The sequence below is a fragment of the Astyanax mexicanus genome, chromosome 22 (genome assembly GCF_023375975.1).
Source record: "Astyanax mexicanus isolate ESR-SI-001 chromosome 22, AstMex3_surface, whole genome shotgun sequence".
NCBI lineage: Eukaryota > Metazoa > Chordata > Actinopteri > Characiformes > Acestrorhamphidae > Astyanax > Astyanax mexicanus.
The window spans coordinates 12,718,204-12,744,277 of record NC_064429.1 but is presented as its reverse complement, the minus strand read 5'-3'; the positions used below and the strand labels follow the sequence as shown (position 1 = coordinate 12,744,277).

Sequence of the window (26,074 nt, the reverse complement as noted above, 5' to 3'; positions counted from 1 at the left end):
GTTGTTGTAGGTATTATCCTGGGCTTTGCGTTGAGGCCGTATCGGATGTCGTACCGCGAGGTGAAGTATTTCTCGTTTCCTGGAGAGCTGCTGATGAGGATGCTGCAGATGCTGGTGCTCCCCCTGCTGGTCTCCAGTTTAATTACAGGTAAACAGAACCACCAGGTATCGCCCTAGATAACAATACTACACACTACACAATATTACACACACACACTACACAATATTACACACACACACTACACAATATTACACACACACACACTACACACACTACACACACTTCACAATATTACACACACACACTACACACACTACACAATATTACACACACACACACTACACACACTACACAATATTACACACACACACTACACAATATTACACACACACACTACACAATATTACACACACACACTACACACACACACTACACAATATTACACACACACACTACACAGTATTACACACACACACTACACACACACACTCTACACATACACTACACACACACACTACACACACGCATACACACACAGATGTGGGTTAGATGTATCCATGGAGAGGGAAGGAGGGGTCAGTGTGTCCTTCTTCAAAGGGGTGTGAGGTCAGAGGTCACGGGACAGTGGAGCAGATGAACAAAACACTCTTTCAGTGCTGGTGGACCCCCCCCAAACACCCACACACACACACTCCCCCCCACACACACACACACCCACACACACACACACACCCACCCACCACACACACACACATCCATGCACTTTTATATCTGTGGGAGAATCCTGATCCTATTGTTCCTAACCTGTGAGCTCAGATTACCACAACAAAACAATGATTTAATGATTTGAGATTTAATCTCATGATCAGGTATCTCTCCCTCTCTCTCTCTCTCTCTCTGTCTCTCTCTCTCTCTCTTTCTCTCTCTCTGTCTCTCTCTCTTTCTCTCCACACAGAGAACAGTGTAGCGAGTGATGGAGAACTAGAAGCTATCTCTACTATACAGAATCTGTACTTAGAATTTAGTTAGGATGCACTGAATATTTGGCAACAGAATTTATTCAGCTGAAAATAGCAACAAAACATAAAAATGTATAGAATAGCATTTCTGAGGTAAATGTATGATTAAAATAGCACTGCTGAGGTAAATATATTTTTGGAATAGCAGTCCTGAGGTAGATTTGGGAATAGAATCGCACTGCTGAGGTAAATATATGTTTGGAATAGCAGTCCTAAAGTAGATTTGTGATTAGAATAGTAGTTCTGAAGTAAATGTATGATTAAGGTAGAGTGAGTGTATGTTAGTGTATGTGTGTGTGTTTATTAGAGTTCTGGGATAAAGGGGGGCATTGCCATGGAAATAGGACTAATGAGCAGAATGACCTTTAACTTTCCTAGACCCCCCCCCCCGCCCTCGACCTCTTACTGCCCTCACCACACACACACTCACACACACACACTAAGGTAAATTCCTTATTATATTAGCACTGCTGAGGTAAATGTTTGTTTAAAATAGCACTACTGAAGTGAATTCATCATTAGAATAGCACTACCGAGGTAAATATATGATTAGAATAATATTACTGAGGTAATTTGTAATTGTCAGCTGTGTGTGTGTGTGTGTTAGGAATGGCTGCACTGGACAGTCGTGCGTCGGGTAAGATGGGTGTGCGAGCGGTGGTTTATTACACCACCACCACCGTCATCGCCGTCTTCATCGGGATCGTTATGGTGCTGATCATCCACCCCGGCAGCGGGAGCCGCGACGAGTTCAGCACCAAACAGACCATCGAACAAGTCAGCCCCGCCGACGCCTTCCTCGACCTCATCAGGTACTCTTATTAACCCTTATTACCCCTTATAAACACGCAGTAACCCATATTAACCCTTATTAACACACATTAACCCTTTATAACATGTATTAACCCTTATTAAAACACATTATCACACATTAACACACTGATAATTTATCAGCGATACTGATAATTCCGTGTGATAATCTGTACATTGCTGTTGCTGTTTGTTGATTCTCTATACTTTAACTTTTCCTATTTTTTTTCTCAGAAACATGTTCCCTCCTAACCTGGTCCAGGCTTGCACCCAGCAGGTAACACACACACACACACACACACACACACAATTCAATTTTTATATTTAAAAATATAATAAAGCTTCTCTGTATTGTTAGCTACATTAGCATCAGTGCTAAGTGGTGTGTGTAGTATGTGCAGTGAAGGCTGATGTATGTGTGTGTTTGTGTGTGTGTGTGTCAGTTTAAGACGCAGTACGGGCGGCGGGTGGTGACGGTGCGGGTGGAGGTAAACGGCAGCGGGAACGTGTCGGAGCGGAGTTACGAGGAATCTGTGCCGGTTTTGGGGACGGTGAACGGGATTAACGCTCTGGGGCTGGTGGTTTTCTCCATGGGCTTCGGGCTGATCATCGGCAGCATGAAGGAGCAGGGTCAGCCCCTCCGGGACTTCTTCGACTGCCTCAACGAAGCAATCATGAGACTGGTGGCCATCATCATGTGGTGAGTTGGTGGGGGGTCATCAGAGGTCATGGGGACAAGGGTCAGAGGTCACATGTGGCTGTTTGAGTTTCAGACCGAGACCACAAACCTCTCAAAGCCCCAATCCGGATCCAGATATTAACTCTTACTGATCAATAATAACACTTATTAATAGGGGTGTGACGAGACACTAATACCACGAGACGAGACGAGACACGATATTGGGTTCACGATAACGAGACGAGACGAGATTTAAAAATTAAATTTTAAAGAAAACTATTTTTTTTGGGAGAAAAATCATATACTGCAAACTTAACAGACTGGTTTCTCTCACACATTGATTCTATAAGGAATATAAATAAGAATAAAAAATAAGGTATTATATAGTGCAAACAATAAGTGCAAACCATAACCAGCCATATTAAGTCTATGGTTTGTGTTTTTTCTCCTAAATCTCTTGTAATTTAACTATGCATAACCATAACCAGCCATATTAAGTCTATGGTTTGTGTTTTTTCTCCTAAATCTCTTGTAATTTAACTATGCATAACCATAACCAGTCATATTAAGACTATGCTTGAAGTGAAACAGACAGAACATGTTTTTAAATACAGTACAAAGATAAGGGATTAGTACAACTGCCTAAGGATTTACATACAGTATTTATATATGGTTTGTGTCTTGTTGGTCACTCTGTTACCGTTTATTGTTTTCACTGGAGCCAAAATGCAGCCAGACATACAACTTAAAAGTAGCAAAAGCATCTTCTATATCAGGGGTATTTAATTATATTAAATAATTAAGTGCTATATCCTGTAAGGTTGTTTGAACTGAATGATGTAAATATATAGAAGAAGAAGAAGAAGAAGAAGAAGAAGAAGAAGAAGAAGAAGAAGAAGAAGAAATGCCTCTCTGGACAGATTTTGTTTACATTTATCCCCTGTCTCTCTCTTTTGCTCGGCGTGACTAGTTTCCGCCCGTTCTCGTTCTCCCTTTCTCCTTATAAAGGCGGGTTTTCACGGCCGCGGTTCCGCGACCCTGACAACACGGGTTCGATCCCGCGTGAGGAGCGGTGTGTTTATTTATTTATTTTTTTCCTTACCGCGTCTGCACAGATCTGATTGACTGAACGTGACCCACACGTGATTGGTCTGTGAGTTTACTGCGCCGCACAATTAAATCCTTCTCAGTAGTTTATCGGTTTGGGTCCGCATTGGACAACGTTTGGGTCCGGACCGCGGTCCGCCCATTAGTGACCTCTGTTCTATACAAATGCCCGAATTTTCCTCTTCTGCTGAGAGCTGCTCTCACACTCGCTGCTAATGGGTTGCCAGATCCCTCTTAAAAAGTCCACATTAAACTGTTTTTTTTCTCTCCCGCGAGACAGGTTTAAGCTTGACGAGAAATATCGTCACATTTAATCTCGCGAGATCTCGTGGCGCGATATCTCGTCGCACCCCTACTTATTAACACCTACTATTCCTTATTTATAACTATTAAAGCTTCATAACTGATTATTAATTATTATTTATAATTAATTCATAAATACTAACAGTTATTACTACTGTTTATTAGTAATTAGGTAACATTAGTGTCACAGATGACACAAGACAGACAAGTGTGGATTCCAAACATACAGTTTATTAATTAATCAGGATCAGGATCAGGCTTATGATAACAGTCAATAACAGGCAGAATCAGTAACCAATAAACAGCAAAAACAAACAACATACCAGAGTGAGTCTTACACAGGAAATCTAAAACAAGGCAAAGGGATGATCAAAACTACAAAAAAACAAAACAATAAACAAAAGGGCAAGGCTAAAAGAGTGGTCGATAAACAAAAAGGGTCAGAAAACAAAAGGAACGTGAGATAAAAGAGCTTTAAAATAGAGAAATAGAGAACATAGGGAGAGGAGTGAGAGGAGTGAACTGTTCATACAGAGGAGTGATTAGAAGCCCGGTGAGCCAGAACGCCGATGTGTCACGTGATCCAGCATGCCCGGAGGGTTGAGTACAGGGTGAATTATGGGAAATTAAGTCTTACTCGATAGAACTAGAGTGAGTGGCAGGCAGACAGTGACTGGACTGACTGACTATTAATTAAAACTCATTATAACATTTTAACAATTTATTATTTACATGTTTTATTAATACGAACACTGATAACACGCTCCAGGGGTTCACCTGTTTCCGGTATTGTGTCAGGTTGTGTAAGTGTGTGATTTACCTGTGGACAGGTACGCTCCGGTGGGTATCTTGTTCCTGATAGCGGGGAAGATCGTGGAGATGGAGGATCTGGGGGCGATGGGGGGGCAGCTGGGCATGTACACCATCACGGTGATCGCTGGCCTCCTCATCCACGCCATCCTCGTCCTGCCCACCCTCTACTTCCTCGTCACTCGCAAAAACCCCTTCCTGTTCATTGGAGGATTACTGCAGGCCCTCGTCACCGCACTCGGCACCTCCTCCAGGTAAATAGCACACCTGCATCACACCTGAACACCTGCACACCTGCATCATACCTGCACACCAGTATACCTGCACACCTGCATCACACCTGAACACCTGCACACCTGCATCATACCTGCACACCAGTATACCTGCACACCTGCATCACACCTGCACACCTACATCACACCTGCACACCAGTATACCTGCACACCTGCATCACACCTGCACACCAGTATACCTGCACACCAGTATACCTGCACACCAGTATACCTGCACACCTGCATCACAACTGCATACCTGCACACCAGTATACCTGCACACCAGTATACCTGCACACCTGCATACCAGTATACCTGCACACCTGCATCACAACTGCATACCTGCACACCAGTATACCTGCACACCAGTATACCTGCATACCTGCATACCAGTATACCTGCACACCTGCATCACACCTGCACATCAGTATACCTGCACACCTGCATCACACCTGCATCAGAACTGCACATCTGTATATTGGACTTGTAAATTGGTACAAGTCTCTCTACAAGTCCATGTATATCTCCACCTACACACTTGTTTTACATCTGGAAAGCTACACACCTGCATATTTTTATACCTGTACAGGTGTGTTTACCAGCATACCTGTCTACCTTTATAAGTGTTCTCTTGCACACTTACACACCTGGCTACCTGTACACCTGCTGATCCTCTGATACCCTGCATGTGTGTGTATGTAATGTGTGTGTGTGTGTGTGTGTGTGTGTGTAGCTCTGCCACTCTGCCGATCACGTTTAAGTGTCTGGAGGAGAATAACGGGGTGGATAAGAGGGTGACGCGCTTTGTACTGCCGGTGGGAGCGACGATAAACATGGACGGGACGGCGCTGTACGAGGCGCTGGCGGCCATATTTATTGCTCAGGTTAACAACATGGAGCTCAACTTCGGACAAATACTGACCATCAGGTACACACACACACACACACACACACACACACACATTACACATACACACACACACACACACACACACACACACACACACCTTTTCACAGAACTGTCCCTTTTAAAGTGAAAGTTCAGTCAGACACCACCAACTCACATGGTGTTGCCACCTCCTTATTGTAATTCTTCATTCCACCTTAAATGGTGCAGCGCTGCTATTCTAAAACCATTCTAATTCCACTGCAAAACCTCCAATATAATGTAACCACCACACCAGTTAAGGAGGAACGGAGAGTTCCATTAAGATTCAGTTGTGCCAAGAAATAACAAAACCTGTGTGTGTTACTATTTAAGGTGGAATGGACAATATGGTAATGTGCAGCATGTGGTTTTACATTGTCTTGTTTGCATTGCCTGGTAGTTCACTGTATATCTGATAACTGTATTAAACTGTGTGTGTGTGTATGTGTGTGTGTGTGTGTGTGTGTGTGTGTGCGTGCGTGTGTGTGTGTGTGTTAGCATCACAGCGACAGCCGCCAGTATCGGAGCAGCTGGAATCCCGCAGGCCGGATTGGTTACCATGGTGATAGTGCTGACCTCTGTAGGACTGCCAACCGATGACATCACACTCATTATTGCAGTCGATTGGTTCCTGTAAGTGTCTCATCACCTGAGTGTGTGTATGATTGTGGGTCATTGTGTTTAAATCTCATTGGTTGGTGGCATTTGCCAATAACAAGACTCCGTCCATACGCATGTCTAGAATTGTCCGTGTGACAGAAACCAGATCCACATTCAGTCCAGGAGACCCCGCCCACATATGCCACAAGTAGCTGCTGGACCATTTAAGGTGGAATGCAGAATTCTACTCATACTCAGTAGGGCTGAGGTGAAAAAAATTAACTGTTGCTTTACTATTTAAGGTGGAATGTAAACTTTTAGTAAATCTTAGTTGGGCCTGCACTCCTTAGCTCACACAAACATGGCAAAAGTCATGGGATAATACTATTCATTCCTGTCCCATATTGGCATGTGTTTGTTTCCCTGTTTATATAAGATATAATTATTCAAAATATTATTATGCTAATGGTTTGAGTGTATGAGTCTTACCAGGTTTACGTAACCCCGTTACTCTTGCTTGTTTTGTTTATTAACAATGTATTGTTGTTTTAAATGACATAAAAGAGGAAATGACATTTTAATGACACCCCACCCCATCACCCAAATGATTTATTAGTTTTAATCTGGTTTTAATCTGTATTTTTACACTATAAATGTTGTGTTGTTTCGGGAGCTGCAGTGATTTACTCTTTAAATTTCTCTCTGGATCAGGGATCGACTGAGGACCACCACTAATGTTCTGGGGGACTCGATCGGGGCGGGCATCGTGGAGCACCTGTCGAGGGCGGAGCTAGCGGCGGCGGACGCTGAGCTGGGGAACTGCGTTGTGGAGGAAAACGAGGAGAAGAAGACCCCGTACCAGCTCATCCCCCAGAGCCCCGACGACCACCTGCCCGACTCAGAGACCAAGATGTAGCAAATCACACACCACACGGACTCTCTAACACACACACAAACACACACACACACCTTTTCACAGAGCTACATAACTGCCTTTTTTACATGGTGTGGCCAGCTCCTTATTCCAATTCCCCATTCTACCTTAAAGGTGCAGAAGTTATATTCTGCCACTATTCTAATTTTCTGTTCCACCTTAAATTTTGCAGTGGTTACATTCTGGCTACTGAGGTGCCACTGTAATGCTGCACCATTTAAGGAACAGAAAATTCCAATTGGACTCCAGGACTCCAGAATGTAATAACTGCAGCATTTAAGGTGGAATGAAGAATTCTAGTAAGAATCAGTAGGTCCTGAGGCACCACAATGTATCTGCTGCACCATTTAAGGTGGAACAGAAAATTCCAATAAGACTAAGTAAAATCTGAGGGTCCATAATGTAAATTCTGAGAGTTTTAATAAGACTCACCAAAGCCTGAGGTTGAAGAATGTAACTAATGCAGCTAACTAATCCAGTTTTGTTCAGTCCAGGGGTTTAATGATTAGCAGGTACCAGTGTTACCTGGTGGAGTTTGAGCTACGCTTGCCTCATAGCTGCAGTTCCAAAAACAGAAACAGAAGTTTGGGAGTTTTTAAGAGAAATAAGTGTAAAATTGTTGAGAACTGTTACTTTAAAATAACTGCACTGTGTCAGCGCTGTCAGTTACCACTCATTTCATATCACAGTTCTGAGATCAGTTTTACTGGTGTTTCATTTCATGTTTGTTTGTTTACTTTTTGTATAATAAACAATAAAAAGGCGACTGGGTTTTTGGGTTCCTCTCGGCAAAAAGAACAAACCCCCCCCCCCCCCCCCCAACACACACACACACACACACACTATACACACACACACACACACACACACACACACACACACACACACACACTATACACACACACTATATACACACACACACTATACACACACACACCTGTACTGGCACTGCCTATTCATCCCTGCGTCTCTAGGGGGCGCTGAACCTCTAATTTTACATTTTATTCAGTAGAATTTGTAGAAGTACTGATTTAGTATTAGTTAGATAGGCTTACTTTTCTGTTCTTGTGTTTAAAATACATGAAAGTGGCCCAAAAACCCGAAACAGCCCCGCCCACGAACTGATCGGCCAGTTGACTGATTGGCTGGTTAACTTAGTCTGAGTGAGCAACACACAGCCCCACTGTTTACAGTGTTAAATACAGCGTTAATCAGTGCAGTGTACGCGCGCACCCAGGGTCCTGCAGAGGGCGCTATATGTGTACCATTGGTAGTTTAATGCTGTTTGTATAAAAGATGATGAATACTGGTTAAAGGGATTATTCATGTATTCTGTTTTTCTGCAGGAAATGATCGGTTCCTATTCTTTAATGTGTTTCAAATGAATTATGTGTAATTTTGGGTTTATATCTGTTAAACACTAATAAAGGTTTTTGACAACATAAAATATTATTTGTGTGCTACTATGAAATAATTTGCATTTATTTTACCTCTAACTCGAGTTTTATGAGTTCTGGTGAGTGAGGCCTACCGACCATCAACAAGAAACAGAAGTTCAGTATGTGTTTATAATTTATAATATTCACAATAACTGAATCTGATTAAAGATGTGTGACAGCATTTTCTGATTATAAATCCATTATAATAAATATTATAGATATAATGGGGTAGTCTGTGTAACTGGGTAAAAGGTCAGCTGGGTTTGACTGCTGTTCTCCTCAACCTGAAGCTCTGCTGCCACCTGGTGTCCAACAGAGACAGTGCAGCCCAGTCTCCCAACTACTGTCTACTGTTCCCCTGTTCCTCTGTTCCCCTGTTCTACTCTTCCCCTGTTCCTCTGTTCCCCTGTTCTACTCTTCCCCTCTTCCTCTGTTCCCCTATTCTACTATTCTTATGTTCCTTTGTTCTACTGTTCCCCTGTTCTACCGTTCCACTGGACATGTTTGAATTGAACTATGCTGCAAAAAGAAAAACCTAATATATTATTAATGAGTCAATACTTATCCATCAGCAGCTGGAGTCTGAGAGAGAGCACAGGAGGTCATGCTGTTTTTCTCTGGGTGGGTACAGTAGGGGGCACTACTGACCCTCCTAGTGTTGGAACATCATTAGTGACAGCTGGAGTTTCAGTGAGTGGGTGGGATAATTGGCCAAATAATTGGAGAGAAAATTAAAAATAAACAAATAAAATGTATTTATTAAATTACATTTAAATAAAATTAAATTCACACAGGACAGTATTGATCCAGGTGATACAGCAGATAGCAGTGAACTGAACAGAATTGGATTTTAGACAGTGTTCATATTGGATAAATTTAATCTAATTGATTTAAACTGCATTGGTGGTTACTGTTGCTGTTTGTTTTGCAGCTAATTTTATACATATGTTTTATTTAGCCTCATATGGGAAGGTATGAGAATTAAGACAGAGTTTTTCATTTTCTAAATGAAAACATTTCCTTTTTTTCTATACCAAATGTAAAAAAAAAATACAGCTAATTAACTGACCTGATTAACCGAACTGAATGGAATGGAACTTGATTGTTCACAATGGATTCATTAAATCTAAATATATTAAACGGTATTAGTAGATGTAGTTGCACGTTACACTAACAGTTTTGATCCAGCTACAGTAGAAGAGAAATTAACTCAACGGAAATGGATTAATTGTTCACATTGGATGAATTGAATTGAATTAAACTGCATTAGTGTGCGTGGTTGCACTCACGTTACACCGACAGAATTAAACTGGCTACAGCAGAAGATAACTGAACTCAACAGAACTGGATTAATTGTTCATATTGGATGACTTAAATCGAATTGAATTAAACCGCATTAGTGGGTGTAGTTGCTGTTTGTGAGCGCTGGGGGGCGCCGCGGGCCGCAGCTCCGGTGCAGCAACAGCAGCAGCGCTTCTCCGGCGAACCCGCGCGAGAGCCGCTCCAGGTAAACAAACCCCGCCGCCGGCTCCGCAGCGTCCGCGCGCCCCGCCGCATCCCCGCGCCGCCCCGCACCGTCCCGCGCACCGCACTTTCAGGCGGGAAAAGTTGGAGAAAGGCGCTTTAACCGGAGCGGCGGCGCCGCCAGAGGGGACCGGGCGGACGGGTGCGCGAGCTGCTGCCGCCACCACGGCGGCCCTGTACCGTACCGGGGTGGTTTTAGAACCGATAAATAAACTGAATTACAGGGAAATTAAAACGGATTAATATGCGGAGCGAATGGCGCGAAACTTTTCTCTCCTTTTTAAAGGCGGGAGGCGGGAGAGGGCGCACGGGGATGTGCGTAAGCTGGATAAGCTAGGCTAGGCTAAAGTTAAGCTAAGCTAAGCTAGGATTTTACCTCAGAGATAAATGTCACAGTATACTGTGGAGAATTCGGTTTATTTAACGAATGTATACGGTTTATGCGTTTATAGGGTGGTTAAAGCGATTTTAAAGCGCTTTATTCACGATTAATTCGATTTGAAAAAAAGGAATTAGCAGCCAGTTCCGACAATAACACCGAGCTTGAGTTAGCATCGCCTCACGAATTCTCCGTTCTACCTTAAATGGTGCAGCAGTTACAGTAGTAATGCCTGATGCGCCAGAATGTAACTGCTGCACCATTTAAGGTAGAACGGAGAATTCGTGAGGCGATGCTAACTCAAGCGCTTTTTGTTAATCAAAATCAGTTTAAACTCGTTAAAATCAACAATTTAGTTAGTTTTAACGGGCTGGTTAATGTAATAAACACGTAAATTACCCCTACTCAGCATTTTAACAACATTAAAAACTTCTGTTCTAGAATAAACAGTTTATAATTAGCGCTTATAGTGAAAATATAGCAAGTTAATAACTAGCTGTAACATTCTTTATATTGCACTATATCAGAATATTTGTATGGTACACAGTTTTTATCGCGATATTTTGATCTGCAAATATATATAACAGTTACATATATTACGATATCAGTTGCAGTTAATAATAATAATAACAACGTTATTATCCCTGAACCTACTGAGCTACTGCTTATCAGGGCTGGGAAATAATTCATTATCAATATGTATTGCGATGAAAATGTAATCTATCTTAAATTATCTTTTTACATTACATTACACTGTCCCATATATTACTTATCTCTGCTATAGAGATTATTTATAAATATGCTCTATTTAATCAACTTAATCAACACTAATTAAACACTTTGGTCATAGTTGTCGGTCATCTGTTATCATTTGTTAAGCATTTAGGATACTCATGATATCCTGATGAGAGACAGTTTCATCAATATAACGTTTTTGATGGTTGTTGCAGTGATTGTACATTAGGATACTTTCAAAGTTTTCTTTTTGGATTGACTAATCTTAATTTTCTTCTTAAAGATTTTTTTTATCTTTATTTAGTTTAGAGTAGTTGTTTCTTCTCCTAATTTGGATTAGAACATTACTCAAATATTCACTATTCACTGTATACCTGTAACTCTACCTCTTCACTAATTTACTTTAACTGATGCTCTCAAACACATTAAGAGACAAGAAAATTAAGTAATTAACTCTTGATGAGTTGAATTTCAGGTGACTCTACCCCATAAAACTGACTGAGACAATAATCACAATTTAATTGGGTGTTATTAAAAGGTAGCCTCATTATTTTTGCTATAATATCATAACAGTGGCACATATTGGGCTTATTTTGACAATGCTTATCTTTATTGGTGTTTTATTTGTGACAACATATCACTCAAACAGAAATACGAGAGCTTTGAATCAGTTTATATCAGTGACTATTAATAAAAAAGTGTGTCTGTCAGTGTGTTGTTGCATAAGGGTTTGCCATATTGTGTTTATAATAATATCGTTATAAGTTTATAAACAATAAAAAATAGGTGATAGCAGTATTTAGTGCTAAAGGCTGTTTATTTAGTATTAGTTGTGCAATTAATTGTATGTGCTATTTGTGAATATATGTGTTTAAATATTATATTCTATACTATATTTTCTCTTATTGACAGAAATATTGCTAATCAAAAATACCCTGACATATCATAATGTTATTTGTAGTAATGAATTACTGAAATCTGTATCTGTCTTCCTACAGGCCAGTGCTGATGTTGGGTCAAGTGTGACGCCCTGTATCTGCTGATCCCACGTATCCTGCAGGGTAAGAGCACACACACACACACACACACACACACTCAGCACTGTGTCATATGGAAATCCTTCATGAATATTCATGCTCAGGGAACTTTGCATGTCATTAGTCTGCTTATTCCGTCATCACAGGGAAGTGTGTGGTGTGATGGTTCAGCTGCCGCTGCATGTTAATGTAAATATATGTATCTTAAATACTGTTGTCATATACACTATTAGAACTCTGTAATAGCAATGTATAAGCTGTTACGACTGTATTATATTTATTGTTATATAGTATAGTAGATTTAACATAATTTCCCAGAAGTAATTTGTGTATGTAGTAAATATTAGCAGGGAATACTTATTAATGATTAATAATCACCAGTTTAGAACATTGTGGAGGAGTTTTGTGTGTGTGTGTGTGTGTGTGTGTGTGTGTGTGTGGTTTTCTTTGTCCTGTCAGTCTCCCAGCTGTCAGTGGCCCCTGGGGGGGGCGGGGTGAAACAAAGGGGGTGTGGCTCTGCTGAGAGGGTGTGTCTGTGTGTGGGGTTAACTAGGCAGATGGTGTTGGAGTTACACACAGACACACACACACACACACACACACAGAGTAACTCACCGCCATCACCAGCCTGATGTGCAGGTCAGCTTTAGGGATGTAAAAATATCAGTTACACACTCTGTCCAAATATTTGTGGACACCATTTTTATGAAATCAGCTCTCTCTCTTTCTCTCTCTCTCTCTCTCTCTCTCTCTGCAGGAGTGTGTTATGGGTGGTTAGTGTGTGTGTTTGTGTGTGTGTGTGATTAACTGTGTGTGTGTGTGTGTGTGTGTGTTTGTGTGTGTGTGTGTATGTGTAAGCGCCCCGTGCCCAGTCGTCAGTATGAATGGGGACATGCCTCATGTGCCCATTACCACCCTCGCGGGAATCGCCGGGCTAACTGACCGTGAGTACACACACACACACACACACACACACTTTATACACATGTGAAGATTCTGTGACAGAACTGATGAAAAATGTAAAAGTGTGTGTGTGTGTGCGCGCAGTTCTGAACCAGCTGCCCCTGCCCTCCCCCCTGCCCGGGACCACCACTAAGAGTCTGCTATACAGTGTGCGGGTGGTGGAGGAGGTGGACCGGCTGCTGGCCTGCAGGGACGATGCTCTGGTGGCGCAGCTGACAGGAGGACTGGCACAGGTCTCTACTGACCACATGTGAGTTCTGATACCCACAACCCCCCACAGCACTAATGGACATAAGAGGATTTAGCGTGACTGAGTGGATGTTTGATTGTAAACGCACTGTGTAATGAAGAGTGCTGCAGCAGATCACTTCCCCTCACCTGTCTGTCTTCACTTCCTGTGTGAAAGGTCAGAGCTCGGTCTCGGCTCTTGCTGGGGAACAGTGATGGGAAACAAAACAAAGAGCCCAGCTCCTCCCCTCATGAGCCAAGCTCCGCCCCTCAGTAGAAGCTGGTGTGTAATTGGCTGCAGTCAGTACAGAATTAAAGTGCAGGGTGTTGGAGAAAGTTTCAGTATGAATACTAATGTTTCAGAGTACAGATCATTTTACACACAGCCGTCAGTCACAGCCCTGTTGAACATTAATCTATGCTGAGTGGGTGGGGCTATGCAGATGCAAATAAACTGTAGGTTAAATGTGTTTCTGTTACAGAGAGCTGAAGGACAGTCTGAGTTCGGACGAGTTGGAGGGAGATGTTCCGGTTCTGCTGCAGCTTCTGCTCTCCAGGAACCCCAGTATCTTCAGGACCAAGACCAGCCCTACCACCCCCCAGTACAGCGCCCAGACTGGTGAGAACACACACGCACACACACGCATATACACACACACACCCTGAGTGACATACAGACCTGCTCCTCCTCTGTAATCAGGGCTATTGGGCAGTACTCTGCTCCTCTTGCTGTTCTGGAAGGTGTTGCTCTGCAGGTTGGAACATTGCTGTGAGGAGGATTTGATTGTATGATGGATGTTGTTAAGGTGTTCTAGAAGCTTCTGGACTGATTTACAGTTGGTTCACGTTGTTGTTGTTGTGTTCAGCAGGTTTGGCGCAGCCGCAGATGGCACCACCATTCAAAATGACCCATAATGCCATGCAGGGCAGCCCGGCCACCACCAACTACCAGCAGGGCTCCATCACTCACAGCCCGTCAGGGTGAGGACCGGCCGCACACCGACTGCGTGCGCGTAGGGGGACAGAGACCGTGTTTAGTATTGATGAAGTGTGAAGTAATTATGTGTGCGTGCATGCGCGTGTGTGTGTGTGTGCGTGTGTGTGTGCAGGCGGTTTGTTGCAGGTCAGACAGGGTCCGGTGGGCGTTTCCTCCCCCAGCAGACGAGTCCTGTGCCAAGCCCGTACACACCCCAGAGCCCTGTCACTGGGTACAGACAGTTCCCCCACCCCCCAGCATACGGCCAGCCGCAGCACCTGCAGCCAGGTATACCCCGCCTCCCTGAATGAGCTACATATAGAAACAAATATTAATGCGCTGAACACATCAGTGTAAAGAGCTTATACTGTTTATAATTTCCTGCCTGTTGTTCAGGATCTGTAGCCAGTCCCATGATTCCCGGTGAGATGAGGAACCCCCTCGAGAGTAAGGTACTGAGATCTGCCTCTTTCCAGTCTTTTTAATATATCATATTATAATTTTAATATATTTTAAATAATTGATGCAGTGTTGACTGTAGCAGCAACTCAGAGCCCAGTCTGATGACCCGTAATGTGTTTTCTCAAGAGATGTATAGCCTTTTATATTACAATGTGTGTAGAGTACATTAAATATATACAATGTAACTTTGGGGCTGGATGCAATTGGATTGTGAATGTAATTGGATGGTAGATGTAATTAGGATGGTGGATGTATTTAGGATGGTGGATATAATTAGGATGGTGGATGTAATTAGGATGGTGGATGTAATTAGGATGGTGGATGTAATTGGATGGTGGATGTAATTGGATGTTGGATGTAATTGGATGGTAGATGTAATAAGGATCGTAGATGTAATTGCATGGTGGATGTAATTGGATAGTGGATGTAATTCGATGGTGGATGTAATTAGGATGGTGGATGTAATTAGGATGGTGGATGTAATTGGATGGTGGATGTAATTGGATGGTGGATGTAATCGGATGGTGGATGTAATTAGGATGGTGGATGTAATTAGGATGGTGGATGTAATTGGATGGTGGATGTAATTGGATGGTAGATGTAATTGGATGGTGGATGTAATTGGATAGTGAATGTAATTGGATGGTGGATGTAATTGGATAGTGGATGTAATTGGATGGTGGATGTAATTGGATGGTGGATGGGGTTCGGGTGGGTTTCTACATTAGAATGTTCCAAAACAGACTTTTGGGATTTTAGTGTGTAAACATTAAATGTCTCCTCTACATCAGGATGGAATGAATTTTTCTGGAGCTCCGCCCTTGCTGCAGTCGTCTCCGCCCTACACACCCCCACAGGAGGCGGAGCTGCTGTTGGGCTCTGTGGAGAAGGGGCGGGGTCTGAAGGGCGGTGATGGAGATAAAGTGGGGGTGTATGATATGGTGGATTCCCCGGATGCGGATGGTGAAAAGGTGCACATGGTGCGCTCGCGGCCGGCGGTGGAGGCGGAGCTCGGGGGCGTGTTCTCTGGTTCTGATGCGGAGGGGGAGCTGGTGGAGGCTCTCGCCGCCATCGAGAGGATGGAGAGTGAGGCTGCCATGGAAACGGACCGTACCGCCAAAGAGGTTCAGGACAAAGGTAAAGACACAATAGTACACACTCACACTCACACACACATGCACACTAACACACTCACACACACACACTCACTCACGCACACTATGGATACACAGGTTGGATATGGGATTGCAGTGTGTCTGTTTACATGTAATTCTTAACTGAGGTGCTCTCTCTGTCTCTCTCTCTCTCTCTCTCTGTATCTCTCTCTCTCTCTGTCTCTCTCTCTCTGTCTCTTTCTCTGTAGATAAGCCACTGAAGAAGAGGAAGCAGGACTCCCACCCGCAGGAGCCGACTGCAGGGGGTGTTGGGGGCGTTGCTTTGGGTAACCGGCTGGCCCCTGTGGAGGGCGGGGCACTGGGCGGGGCTGAAGACAGTTGCACGGCACGCAGTTGGCCACAAGAGCCTCAGGAGGGTGTGACCCCTAAACCCCTCCAGCGTGGAAATCGGCAAGACGACAAGAAGGCGGACGCTCCGCGGCAGAAGCGCCGGTCCGATGCTCACCACGACGAGGGAGACGCCAGCAAACCCGGCGAACTTCCGGCTTATGAGCTCGGGGAGAACTCGGGGTTTAAGGAGCCTGAGGGGGCAGGGCATGTGGAGGTGGGCACGCCCTTATGTTGGAAGCAGCCGCGGGTGTGTCTGGAGCGGCTGGAGACGGAGGCGGAGCCGAAGAAGAGCGTGAAGCCTGTGGTGGTCCTGCAGAAGTTGTCTCGGGACGAGGTGGAGCGACTGATGAAAGAGAAGGAGTCTCGCTCTAAAGCCAAAAACAGATTGACCTCTGGGAGATACGGGAAAGGTAAAAAAATTAAAAATACAGTCAGATACTCTCAAACTGATCAAACTGATCTAATCAGCCCCGACTGAATCAGCCCCGACTGAATCAGCTTAAACTGAATCAGCCCCGACTGAATCAGCTTAAACTGAATCAGCCCCGACTGAATCAGCTTAAACTGAATCAGCCCCGACTGAATCAGCTTAAACTGAATCAGCCCCGACTGAATCAGCTTAAACTGAATCAGCCCTGACTGAATCAGCTTAAACTGAATCAGCCCCGACTGAATCAGCTTAAACTGAATCAGCTCAGACTGAATCAGCCCCGACTGAATCAGCTTAAACTGAATCAGCCCCGACTGAATCAGCTTACACTGAATCAGCTTAAACTAAATCAGCTCAGACTGAATCAGCTCAGACTAAATCAGCCCCGACTGAATCAGCTCAGACTGAATCAGCTCAGACTGAATCAGCTCAGACTGAATCAGCTCAGACTGAAACAGTACAGACTGAATTAGCCCCGACTGAAACAGTACAGACTGAACCAGCCCCGACTGAACCAGCCCCGACTGAATCAGCTTAAACTGAATCAGCTTAAACTAAATCAGCTCTGACTGAATCAGCTCAGACTAAATCAGCACCGACTGAAACAGTACAGACTGAATCAGCCCCGACTGAATCAGCTTAAACTGAATCAGCTCAGACTGAATCAGCTCAGACTGAATCAGCTCAGACTGAACCAGCCCCGACTGAAACAGTACAGACTGAACCAGCCCCGACTGAAACAGTACAGACTGAACCAGCCCCGACTGAAACAGTACAGACTGAATCAGCTCAGACTGAATCAGCCCCGACTGAATCAGCCCCGACTGAATCAGCACCGACTGAATCAGCTCAGACTGAATCAGCCCCGACTGAATCAGCCCCGACTGAATCAGCCCAGACTGAATCAGCTCAGACTGAATCAGCTCAGACTGAATCAGCCCTGACTGAATCAGCTCAGACTGAATCAGCCCTGACTGAATCAGCTCAGACTGAATCAGCCCCGACTGAATCAGCTCAGACTGAAGATCTGAGGAAGATGATCCGGCTGTTTGTGTGAACAGTTGGTGCCGTGGGAATATTACCCACCGAGGGCTGGGGAAACACAACACACACTGAACGGGTGTCTGTTAGTGCAGAGTGTGTGTTACTGATGGTGGTGTGTGTGGGTGTGTGTATATGGTGACTCCTGGCAGGTTAGTGAGAGCTCTGTAACAGTACATATATTTAAATAATTGCCATTATAATTGTGTTTATTATTATTTGTTGTGGTATAATTGGTACAAATGTGTATAATTGTTGTAACAGAGTGTTTTAACAGTGATCATGGTTTCTCAGATTATTTTAGTCCTGATCTGATTGCTTTATTTTAATATGGGTACTGTAGGTCAGGAGTGTGGCAGTATGGTGCCAGTAAAGCTGGGCAGTAGGAAAGTATTTTATTGTATCGTGATGAATTTGTTATTGTGTTAAAAGATATGTGTATTTAATATATAGTGAGTTATATCAGTGTGTAAAAACACACTGACCAACACGCTTCATTACAGAAGAGTAATTAGTGCTGTTTAATTGGATTAATAATAATAATAATAATAATAATAATAATACATTTTATTTTTATAGCGCTTTTCAGGATACTCAAAGACGCTTTACATTGCATAAAAAATACAATATGAAAATACATAGTAAAATAATCAACATCATCATCAACAACATCATCAATACCATACAATAGAAACCAAATAGAGCAAAACAATCAAAGCATAAAAGATAGAAAATTTAAATTTAAATTTAAAGAGATTAAAAACAGATGAAGAAAAGGAAAAAAGGAGAGGGACATAGAAATGTTGCATCATGTGTTGAAAGCAGATCTGAAAAGGTGAGTTTTGAGGAGAGATTTAAAAGTGGGAAGATCAGAGCAGTCACGGAGGTGTTTTGGGAGAGAGTTCCACAGGGAGGGGGCAGCTATGGAAAAAGCTCTGTCGCCCCAGGTCCGGTGCTTGGTTCTGCCAATGGACAGTAGATTGGCGTCAGATGATCGAAGTGAACGGGAAGGAGTATGATAATGAAGCAGGTCAGTGAGGTAGGGAGGGGCCTGATTATGGAGAGCTTTGTGAGTAAATAAAAGAATTTTGAATTGAATACGATGAGTGACAGGGAGCCAGTGAAGTTGTTGGAGGACAGGTGTAATGTGGTCGCGGGAGGGAGAACGAGTGAGGAGACGTGCAGCGCAGTTCTGAATATATTGAAGTTTATTTAAGATTTTGTTAGATGTGCCGTAAAGAATGCTATTGCAGTAGTCAATTCTAGATGTAATGAAAGCGTGGATCAGGGTTTCAGCGGAGGAAAAGGAAAGTGATGGACGAAGGCGTGCAATGTTTTTTAGATGAAAAAAAGCAGATTTTGTGATTTGATTTACATGATTGTCAAATGAAAGATTACTGTCAAAAATGACTCCAAGATTACGGATGTTTGAGGAAGGAGACAATGTAGAGTTGTCAATCGTGAGCTGGAAGTTTGTTGTGTTTTTTGTCAGGGATTTCGGACCGATAATAATCATGTCAGATTTATCACAGTTTAATTTGAGAAAGTTGGTTTTCATCCAGGATTAAGTGCTGCACATTTTGAATAAAAAATATTAAATTGTATTTAAAAAATGTAAGTGTTACAAAATATATCTCCACTAATGCATGTTGTCTGTGTATGAAAATATAATAATAAGCCAGCCCAGTGTTGGGTGTTAGAGTGTAGCTGTGCTGTACAGTGAGACGGTGATGTCAGGATATATACGTATATATGTGTATAATAATTGATACTGTAGTAAACTGTGTGTGTGTGTGTGTGCAGGTGTGGGGGACCCCTCCGTGCTGAAGGACCTTCCTCCCGAGCTGCTGGCGGAGATCGAGTCCACCATGCCGCTGTGTGAGCGGGTGAAGATGAATAAGCGTAAGCGCAGCACGGTGAACGAGCGCCCGCGCTACGCCGAGGACAGCTCAGACGAGGACGGCCGGGGGAACGCTGACTGTGAGTGACCTGACCACTCGCCATCATTTAGACCTACAGACCAGCTACTGATCACTTCCTGATCAGCTACATTCCAGCTACAGCACCATCAGCGCCTGCTCGAAATTTAACAAAATCTCATGGAATTACTAATGCAAAACTGCACAGAGTGTATTCAGTAATATTAATATAACAGCAGAGACATAAGGAAGACAGGGAGAGGAGGAGAGAAACGTTGATTAATTCGTCTTAAGTTAAGTTACAGAAATGTTGCTGTTAAAAAAAAGTACATTCACTCTCTGATGTGAGGACAGAACCGGCCATGTCACTTTCAGCTATTTAAAATCACGATTGTTTATATTAAAGGACTCGTGGCACTGCGTTTCACTGCACAGCACTCTGACACTAATCAGTTAAACCCAGGCAGTGAGAAATCTGTAGTCAGATGTGAGAGATATTTAAACAGAGAAAGGTGTTCAGTCTTTTGATGAATAAACACTGAAGCTTAATTAGCTCAGCTAACGTTACAATGCTAGCCCTGTATAGCTCTTATCTTTAAACTGATGGTGAATGATATGTTTATATGTGTGTGTGTGTGTGTGTGTTCCAGCTGCTCGTAAACGGCAGAAGAAGGACCGTGATCGGACGTGGGAGTATGAAGAGAGAGACAGAAGGAACTCTGGAGAACATCGGCGAGGGGGCGGGCTCCATGAAGGCCGCAGGGGGCGGGGCAGCCGCTACGATGACTCCGAGGATGACTCCCCCCCTCCCAGCCTCAGTGAAGGTTAAACACAATTAACCAATCACTTCATCAATACTGGAGCTTGTGATCACATGAACATTATAGGGACATTTTTACGTTGAAACGTCTGTGTGTGTGTATGTGTGTGTGTGTGTGTGTGTGTTGCAGTGGCACGGAGTCTGAAGAAAAAGGAGAAGGAGAAGAAAAGGAAAGCATATGAGCCCAAACTCACAGCTGAGGGTAAGCTCCACCACTACAGTCCACTTCCTGTGTATGTACTTTCTTTTACCCGTCAAACCTAAACACCTGTGTGTGTGTGTGTGTGTGTGCATGTGTGTATATTTGTATGTGTGTGTGTGTGTGTGTGTGTGTGTGTTTTCGCACAGAAATGATGGATTCCTCCACCTTCAAAAGGTTTTGCAACAGTATAGACAACATCCTAGAGAACCTGGAGGACGTGGACTTCTCTGTTCAGGGTAAACACACACACACACACACACACACACACCCTGCATTACTACTGACACAAACTGGCAGATGTTCAGGAGTTCAGAGTGACCAGGTGGGTTATTATAAAATAAAGGATTATTTACTTTATTATGTTTTAGTAATTCTGAAGGAAATTATATGCTTTTATATTCTCTAAGGCATAAACAGCAAACAGTTTAGCAACATTATAATATGTTATAATTGTATTAAAGAAACTATTGTAGAATATTATACACAGAAAGGCCAGAGCTGTGATTTGGGTTAATGTATATCAGTTGTTTGATTAATAAAACCTGTTTATCACAGTATGTTCTGATACACAGGGATTCACAGCTGCGCTTTAGTGTAAATTCACATAATAAAGAACTTTATTATACTTTTTAAGTAAATCTACACCTATTTCAGACTAACAGGTGTATTGTGTGTGTGTGTGTGTGTGTGTGTGTGTGTGTGTTTTGTTCGTGTGTGTTTGTCTGCAGATGATGATGAGATTCCTCAGGAGCTGCTGTTGGGGAAGCAGCAGTTGGGGGAGCTGGGCAGCGAGTCGGCTAAGATAAAGGCGATGGGCATCATGGACAGGGTGAGATACAGTGCTGCATCATTACTGTAACTTCAGCACCATTACCGTAACTTCAGTACCATAACAGTAACTTCAGCATCATTACAGTAACTTCAGCACCATTACCTTAACTTCAGTACCATTACAATAACTTCAGCTTCATTACCGTAACTTCAGTACCATTACCGTAACTTCAGCACCATTACCTAACTTCAGCATCATTACCATAACTTCAGCACCATTTAATAACTTCAGCATCATCACCGTAACTTCAGCAACATTACCGTAACGTCAGCACCATTACCGTAACTTCAGCACCATTACCGTAACTTCAGCATCATCACCGTAACTTCAGCATATTTACCGTAACTTCAGCATCATTACCGTAACTTCAGCTCTGCACTCTAATAGGGGTAGGGTGAGGTAGAGTGCGGGTAGAGTAAGGGTAGGGTGAGGCAGAGTGAGATAGGGTGGAAAGTGTGAGGTAGGGTGGAAGGAGTGAGGTAGGGTGAGGTAGGGTGAGGCAGAGTGAAAGGAGCTGGAGAAGAGGTTTACCTGCTTCGTGTGTTTTATACCTGTAGCTGCTGCCGGTTCTGTAACTCTGCCCCTCTGTGTTCAGATCCCCTCTGATAAGCTGGTGAAGCTGCTGAACATCCTGGAGAAGAACATTCTGGACGGAGCAAATCTCTCCACCCTAATGAGCCCAGTAAGACCTTCATCTCCACCACAGCGTGCACTCTGCTACTGTTCACTCCTGATCACTCCACTCCCCATCACTCCACTCCCCATCACTCCTCTCCTTATCACTCCTCTCCCCATCACTCCTCATCTCATCACTCCTCATCTCATCACTCTTCTCCTCATCACTCCTCTCCCCATCACTCCTCTCCTCATCACTCTTCTCCCCATCACTCTCCTCTGTATCACTCCTCTCATTATTACTCCTTTCATTATTACTCCTCTCCTCATCACTCCTCTCCTCATCACTCCTCTCCTCATCACTCTTCTCCCCATCACTCTCCTCTGTATCACTTCTCTCATTATTACTCCTTTCATTATTACTCCTCTCCTCATCACTCCTCTCCCCATCACTCCTCTCCCCATCACTCCTCTCCCCATCACTCCTCTCCTCATCACTCCTCTCCTCATCACTCTTCTCCCCATCACTCTCCTCTGTATCACTTCTCTCATTATTACTCCTTTCATTATTACTCCTCTCCTCATCACTCCTCTCCCCATCACTCCTCTCCCCATCACTCCTCTCCTGATCACTCCTCTCCTCATCACTCCTCTTTTTATCACTCCTCTCATCACTCCTCTCCTCATCACTCCTCTTATCACTCCTCTCCTCATCTCTCCTCTCCCCATCACTCCTCTCCTCATCACTCTTCTCCCCATCACTCCTCTCTTTATCACTCCTCTCTTTATTACTCCTTTCATTATTACTCTTCTCCTGATCACTCCTCTCATCACTCCTCTCCTCATCACTCCTATCCTCATCACTCCTCTCCCCATCACTCCTCTCCCCATCACTTCTCTCCCCATCACTCCTCTCCTCATCACTCTTCTCCCCATCACTCCTCTCTTTATTACTCCTTTCATTATTACTCCTCTCCTGATCACTCCTCTCATCACTCCTCTCCTCATCACTCCTATCCTCATCACTTCTCTCCCCATCACTCCTCTCCTCATCACTCCTCTCCCCATCACTCCTCTCCTCATCACTCCTCTCCCCATCACTCCTCTCATCATCACTCCTCTCATCATCACTTCTCTCCCCATCACTCATCTCATCACTCTTCTCCTCATCCCTCCTCTCCTCATCACTCCTCTCCTCATCACTCCTCTCCCCATCACTCCTCTCATCACACCTCTCATCACTCCTCTCCTGATCACTCCTCTCCTGATCACTCCTCTGTGTGTTTTAGGAGAATGATGGTGAGGATGAGGAGCGGTTATGGAGGGATCTGATAATGGAGCGAGTGACAAAGTCGGCGGACGCATGTCTGACGTCTCTGAACGTGATGACGGCGCTGCACATGCCTAAAGCCGTGTACATGGAGGACGTGATCGAGAGGCTGCTGCAGTTCACCAAGTTCCACCTGCAGAACACGCTGTACCCGCAGTACGACCCCGTGTACCGCGTCGACCCCAAAGGAGGTCTGTACCCCAAGTCCCGCCCCCTCGCACTACTGACCAATACACCGCTACCTGTTCAACAACGTAACTCTCTCTCCTTCTCTCTCTCTTTATCTCTACCTCTCTCTCTTTTTCCCCCTCTCTCTCTCTCCCCCCCTCTGTCTCTCTCACGCTGTCTCTCTTTCTCTCTCTCTCTCCCCCGCCTCTCTCTCTCTGTCTCTCTCCCCCCCCCTCTCTCTCTCTCCCCCTCTCTCTCTCTCTCTCTCTCTCTCTCTCTCTCTCGGCTGCAGGCTCCATGCTGAGCTCCAGGGCTAAGCGTGCTAAGTGCTCCAGCACTAAGCAGAGAGTGATTATCATGCTGTATAATAAAGTGTGTGACGTGGTCAGCAACATCTCAGAGCTCCTGGAGATCCAGCTGATGACCGATACCACCATCCTTCAGGTACCACTCCTTTACCCTTTCTCTCTCTCTCTTTCTCTCTCTCTCCTGTTTTTCTCTTTTCCCTCTCTCCTCACTAATTGTGTGTGTGTGTGTTTAGGTGTCCTCCATGGGGATCACTCCGTTTTTTGTGGAGAATGTGAGTGAGCTGCAGCTGTGTGCCATCAGGCTGGTTACGGCGGTAAGTTGCTGTGAGTGTGTGTGTGTGAGTGTGTGTGTGTGTGTGTGGTTTTCCTGCTAACACCGAATGCAGCACCTCCTTACACTTTTACACAGTGCCTACTCGCACACCAGGTGTCCTCACACACACACACGCACACATACATACACTCACATACATACACACACACACATATACACACACACCACAAATATTATTCTCCTCTGTAACGTCTGAAAAGGGAACTCCGCCCAGTTTACAAAACTACACCTCTGATCTACATCAGTCTCCTGGGTTTGTGTGAAATGACGTTGATATAATAAATAAATTGTATTATAAATATAATATAAACATCGTTCTGCCCCTAGTCCTGTATAATAAAGCCTGTAAGGGTGAGTTAGCCATAATGCTAACACCCAGACGGGTAATGAAGAATAGAATTCCCCCATGGAGCCGCCCACACTAAAGAGTTCGGGTTCAGTAAATGGATTCAGATCATTTTGTAAACAATATAATAAATTATAATATTTTAGTATAAAATAGTAAGGACCATTATCCAATCCCTGTTCACTGACGTGCAGCATATTGCAAAATACAGCAAAGCTAATATTACTCTCAGTAAAGCCAGAAAGTGTAATATTTGATTTATACTGTGTGTGATTTATTTCTGTGTGTGTGTGTGTGTGTGTGTGTGTGTGTGTGTGGCAGGTGTTCTCTCGGTATGAGAAACACAGGCAGTTAATCCTGGAGGAGATCTTCACCTCTCTGGCCCGACTGCCCACCAGTAAACGCAGCCTCAGGAACTTCAGGTACGTGTTTTATGTATAGAGATCAGTATGCCCTAAACCTGCTCATTATTCTCTATTTCTCCTTAAATCAACTCTATTAAAAGAGTTTATCCAGCTTTTGTCGGAGTTACTGTCTCAGCTCAGAACTGGGGGTATATACCCTTCTATAACCCACGCCAGGCATTAGACACTGAGCCCACAGCTTCATGTTTATTGATCTGCTCCAGAGAGTCCTAATCTATTGACTAGACTAGACTTTAATACAGGGACTAGACAAGCTATGTGTTTTAATTTGCACATCTGTGTCAGCAATGTCAGCACACTAATACCTGTAATATGTGTGTGTGTGTGCATGTGTGTGCAGGTTGAACAGCAGTGATGATGAAGGAGAGCCGGTGTATATTCAGATGGTGAGCGCTCTGGTGCTGCAGCTCATCCAGTGTGTGGTGCACCTCCCCTCCGACAAGGACCAGCTCGAGGACGACCACAAAAAGGTTTCACGTCCCCTCATTACACGTCACTACAACTCCCATAATTCACCTGCACCCACTATCAGACCCTCACTACAACTCCCATAATTCACCTGTGTTTACTGTGAGCAGACTGTACTGTAGAGT

General features: G+C 43.9%; 2 protein-coding genes across 8 annotated transcripts in view; both read left to right on the top strand.

The window, feature by feature from the left end:
* slc1a3a (solute carrier family 1 member 3a) overlaps window positions 1-8,910 on the top strand; it is a 12,047-nt gene extending 3,137 nt beyond the window's left edge. The window contains exons 3-10 of the mRNA XM_022664854.2: window positions 11-148; window positions 1,628-1,832; window positions 2,065-2,107; window positions 2,274-2,530; window positions 4,750-4,983; window positions 5,735-5,929; window positions 6,428-6,562; window positions 7,241-8,910. Of these exons, the coding sequence (XP_022520575.2) occupies window positions 11-148; window positions 1,628-1,832; window positions 2,065-2,107; window positions 2,274-2,530; window positions 4,750-4,983; window positions 5,735-5,929; window positions 6,428-6,562; window positions 7,241-7,445 (1,412 nt within the window). The 3' untranslated portion in view covers window positions 7,446-8,910. The remainder of the gene's footprint in view (window positions 1-10; window positions 149-1,627; window positions 1,833-2,064; window positions 2,108-2,273; window positions 2,531-4,749; window positions 4,984-5,734; window positions 5,930-6,427; window positions 6,563-7,240) is intronic.
* Window positions 8,911-10,320: 1,410 nt separating this feature from the next.
* Window positions 10,321-26,074, top strand: part of nipbla (NIPBL cohesin loading factor a) — a 33,633-nt gene continuing 17,879 nt past the window's right edge. For 2 of the 7 annotated variants that reach the window (XM_049470353.1, XM_049470349.1), the window contains exons 1-21: window positions 10,321-10,409; window positions 12,539-12,601; window positions 13,335-13,521; window positions 13,625-13,790; window positions 14,251-14,387; window positions 14,635-14,749; window positions 14,878-15,032; window positions 15,141-15,196; window positions 15,998-16,343; window positions 16,570-17,121; window positions 19,986-20,162; window positions 20,752-20,925; window positions 21,052-21,123; window positions 21,270-21,359; window positions 21,852-21,952; window positions 22,551-22,637; window positions 23,860-24,091; window positions 24,361-24,512; window positions 24,610-24,690; window positions 25,378-25,478; window positions 25,822-25,951. In XM_049470353.1, coding sequence (XP_049326310.1) covers window positions 13,458-13,521; window positions 13,625-13,790; window positions 14,251-14,387; window positions 14,635-14,749; window positions 14,878-15,032; window positions 15,141-15,196; window positions 15,998-16,343; window positions 16,570-17,121; window positions 19,986-20,162; window positions 20,752-20,925; window positions 21,052-21,123; window positions 21,270-21,359; window positions 21,852-21,952; window positions 22,551-22,637; window positions 23,860-24,091; window positions 24,361-24,512; window positions 24,610-24,690; window positions 25,378-25,478; window positions 25,822-25,951 — 2,988 coding nt within the window. In that variant the 5' untranslated portion in view covers window positions 10,321-10,409; window positions 12,539-12,601; window positions 13,335-13,457. Of the gene's footprint in view, window positions 10,410-10,609; window positions 10,742-12,538; window positions 12,602-13,115; window positions 13,217-13,334; window positions 13,522-13,624; window positions 13,791-14,250; window positions 14,388-14,634; window positions 14,750-14,877; window positions 15,033-15,140; window positions 15,197-15,997; window positions 16,344-16,569; window positions 17,122-19,985; window positions 20,163-20,751; window positions 20,926-21,051; window positions 21,124-21,269; window positions 21,360-21,851; window positions 21,953-22,550; window positions 22,638-23,859; window positions 24,092-24,360; window positions 24,513-24,609; window positions 24,691-25,377; window positions 25,479-25,821; window positions 25,952-26,074 lie in introns of those variants that run through there. The other 5 variants (XM_022664902.2, XM_049470354.1, XM_049470352.1 and 2 more) reach the window with 5 other exon arrangements.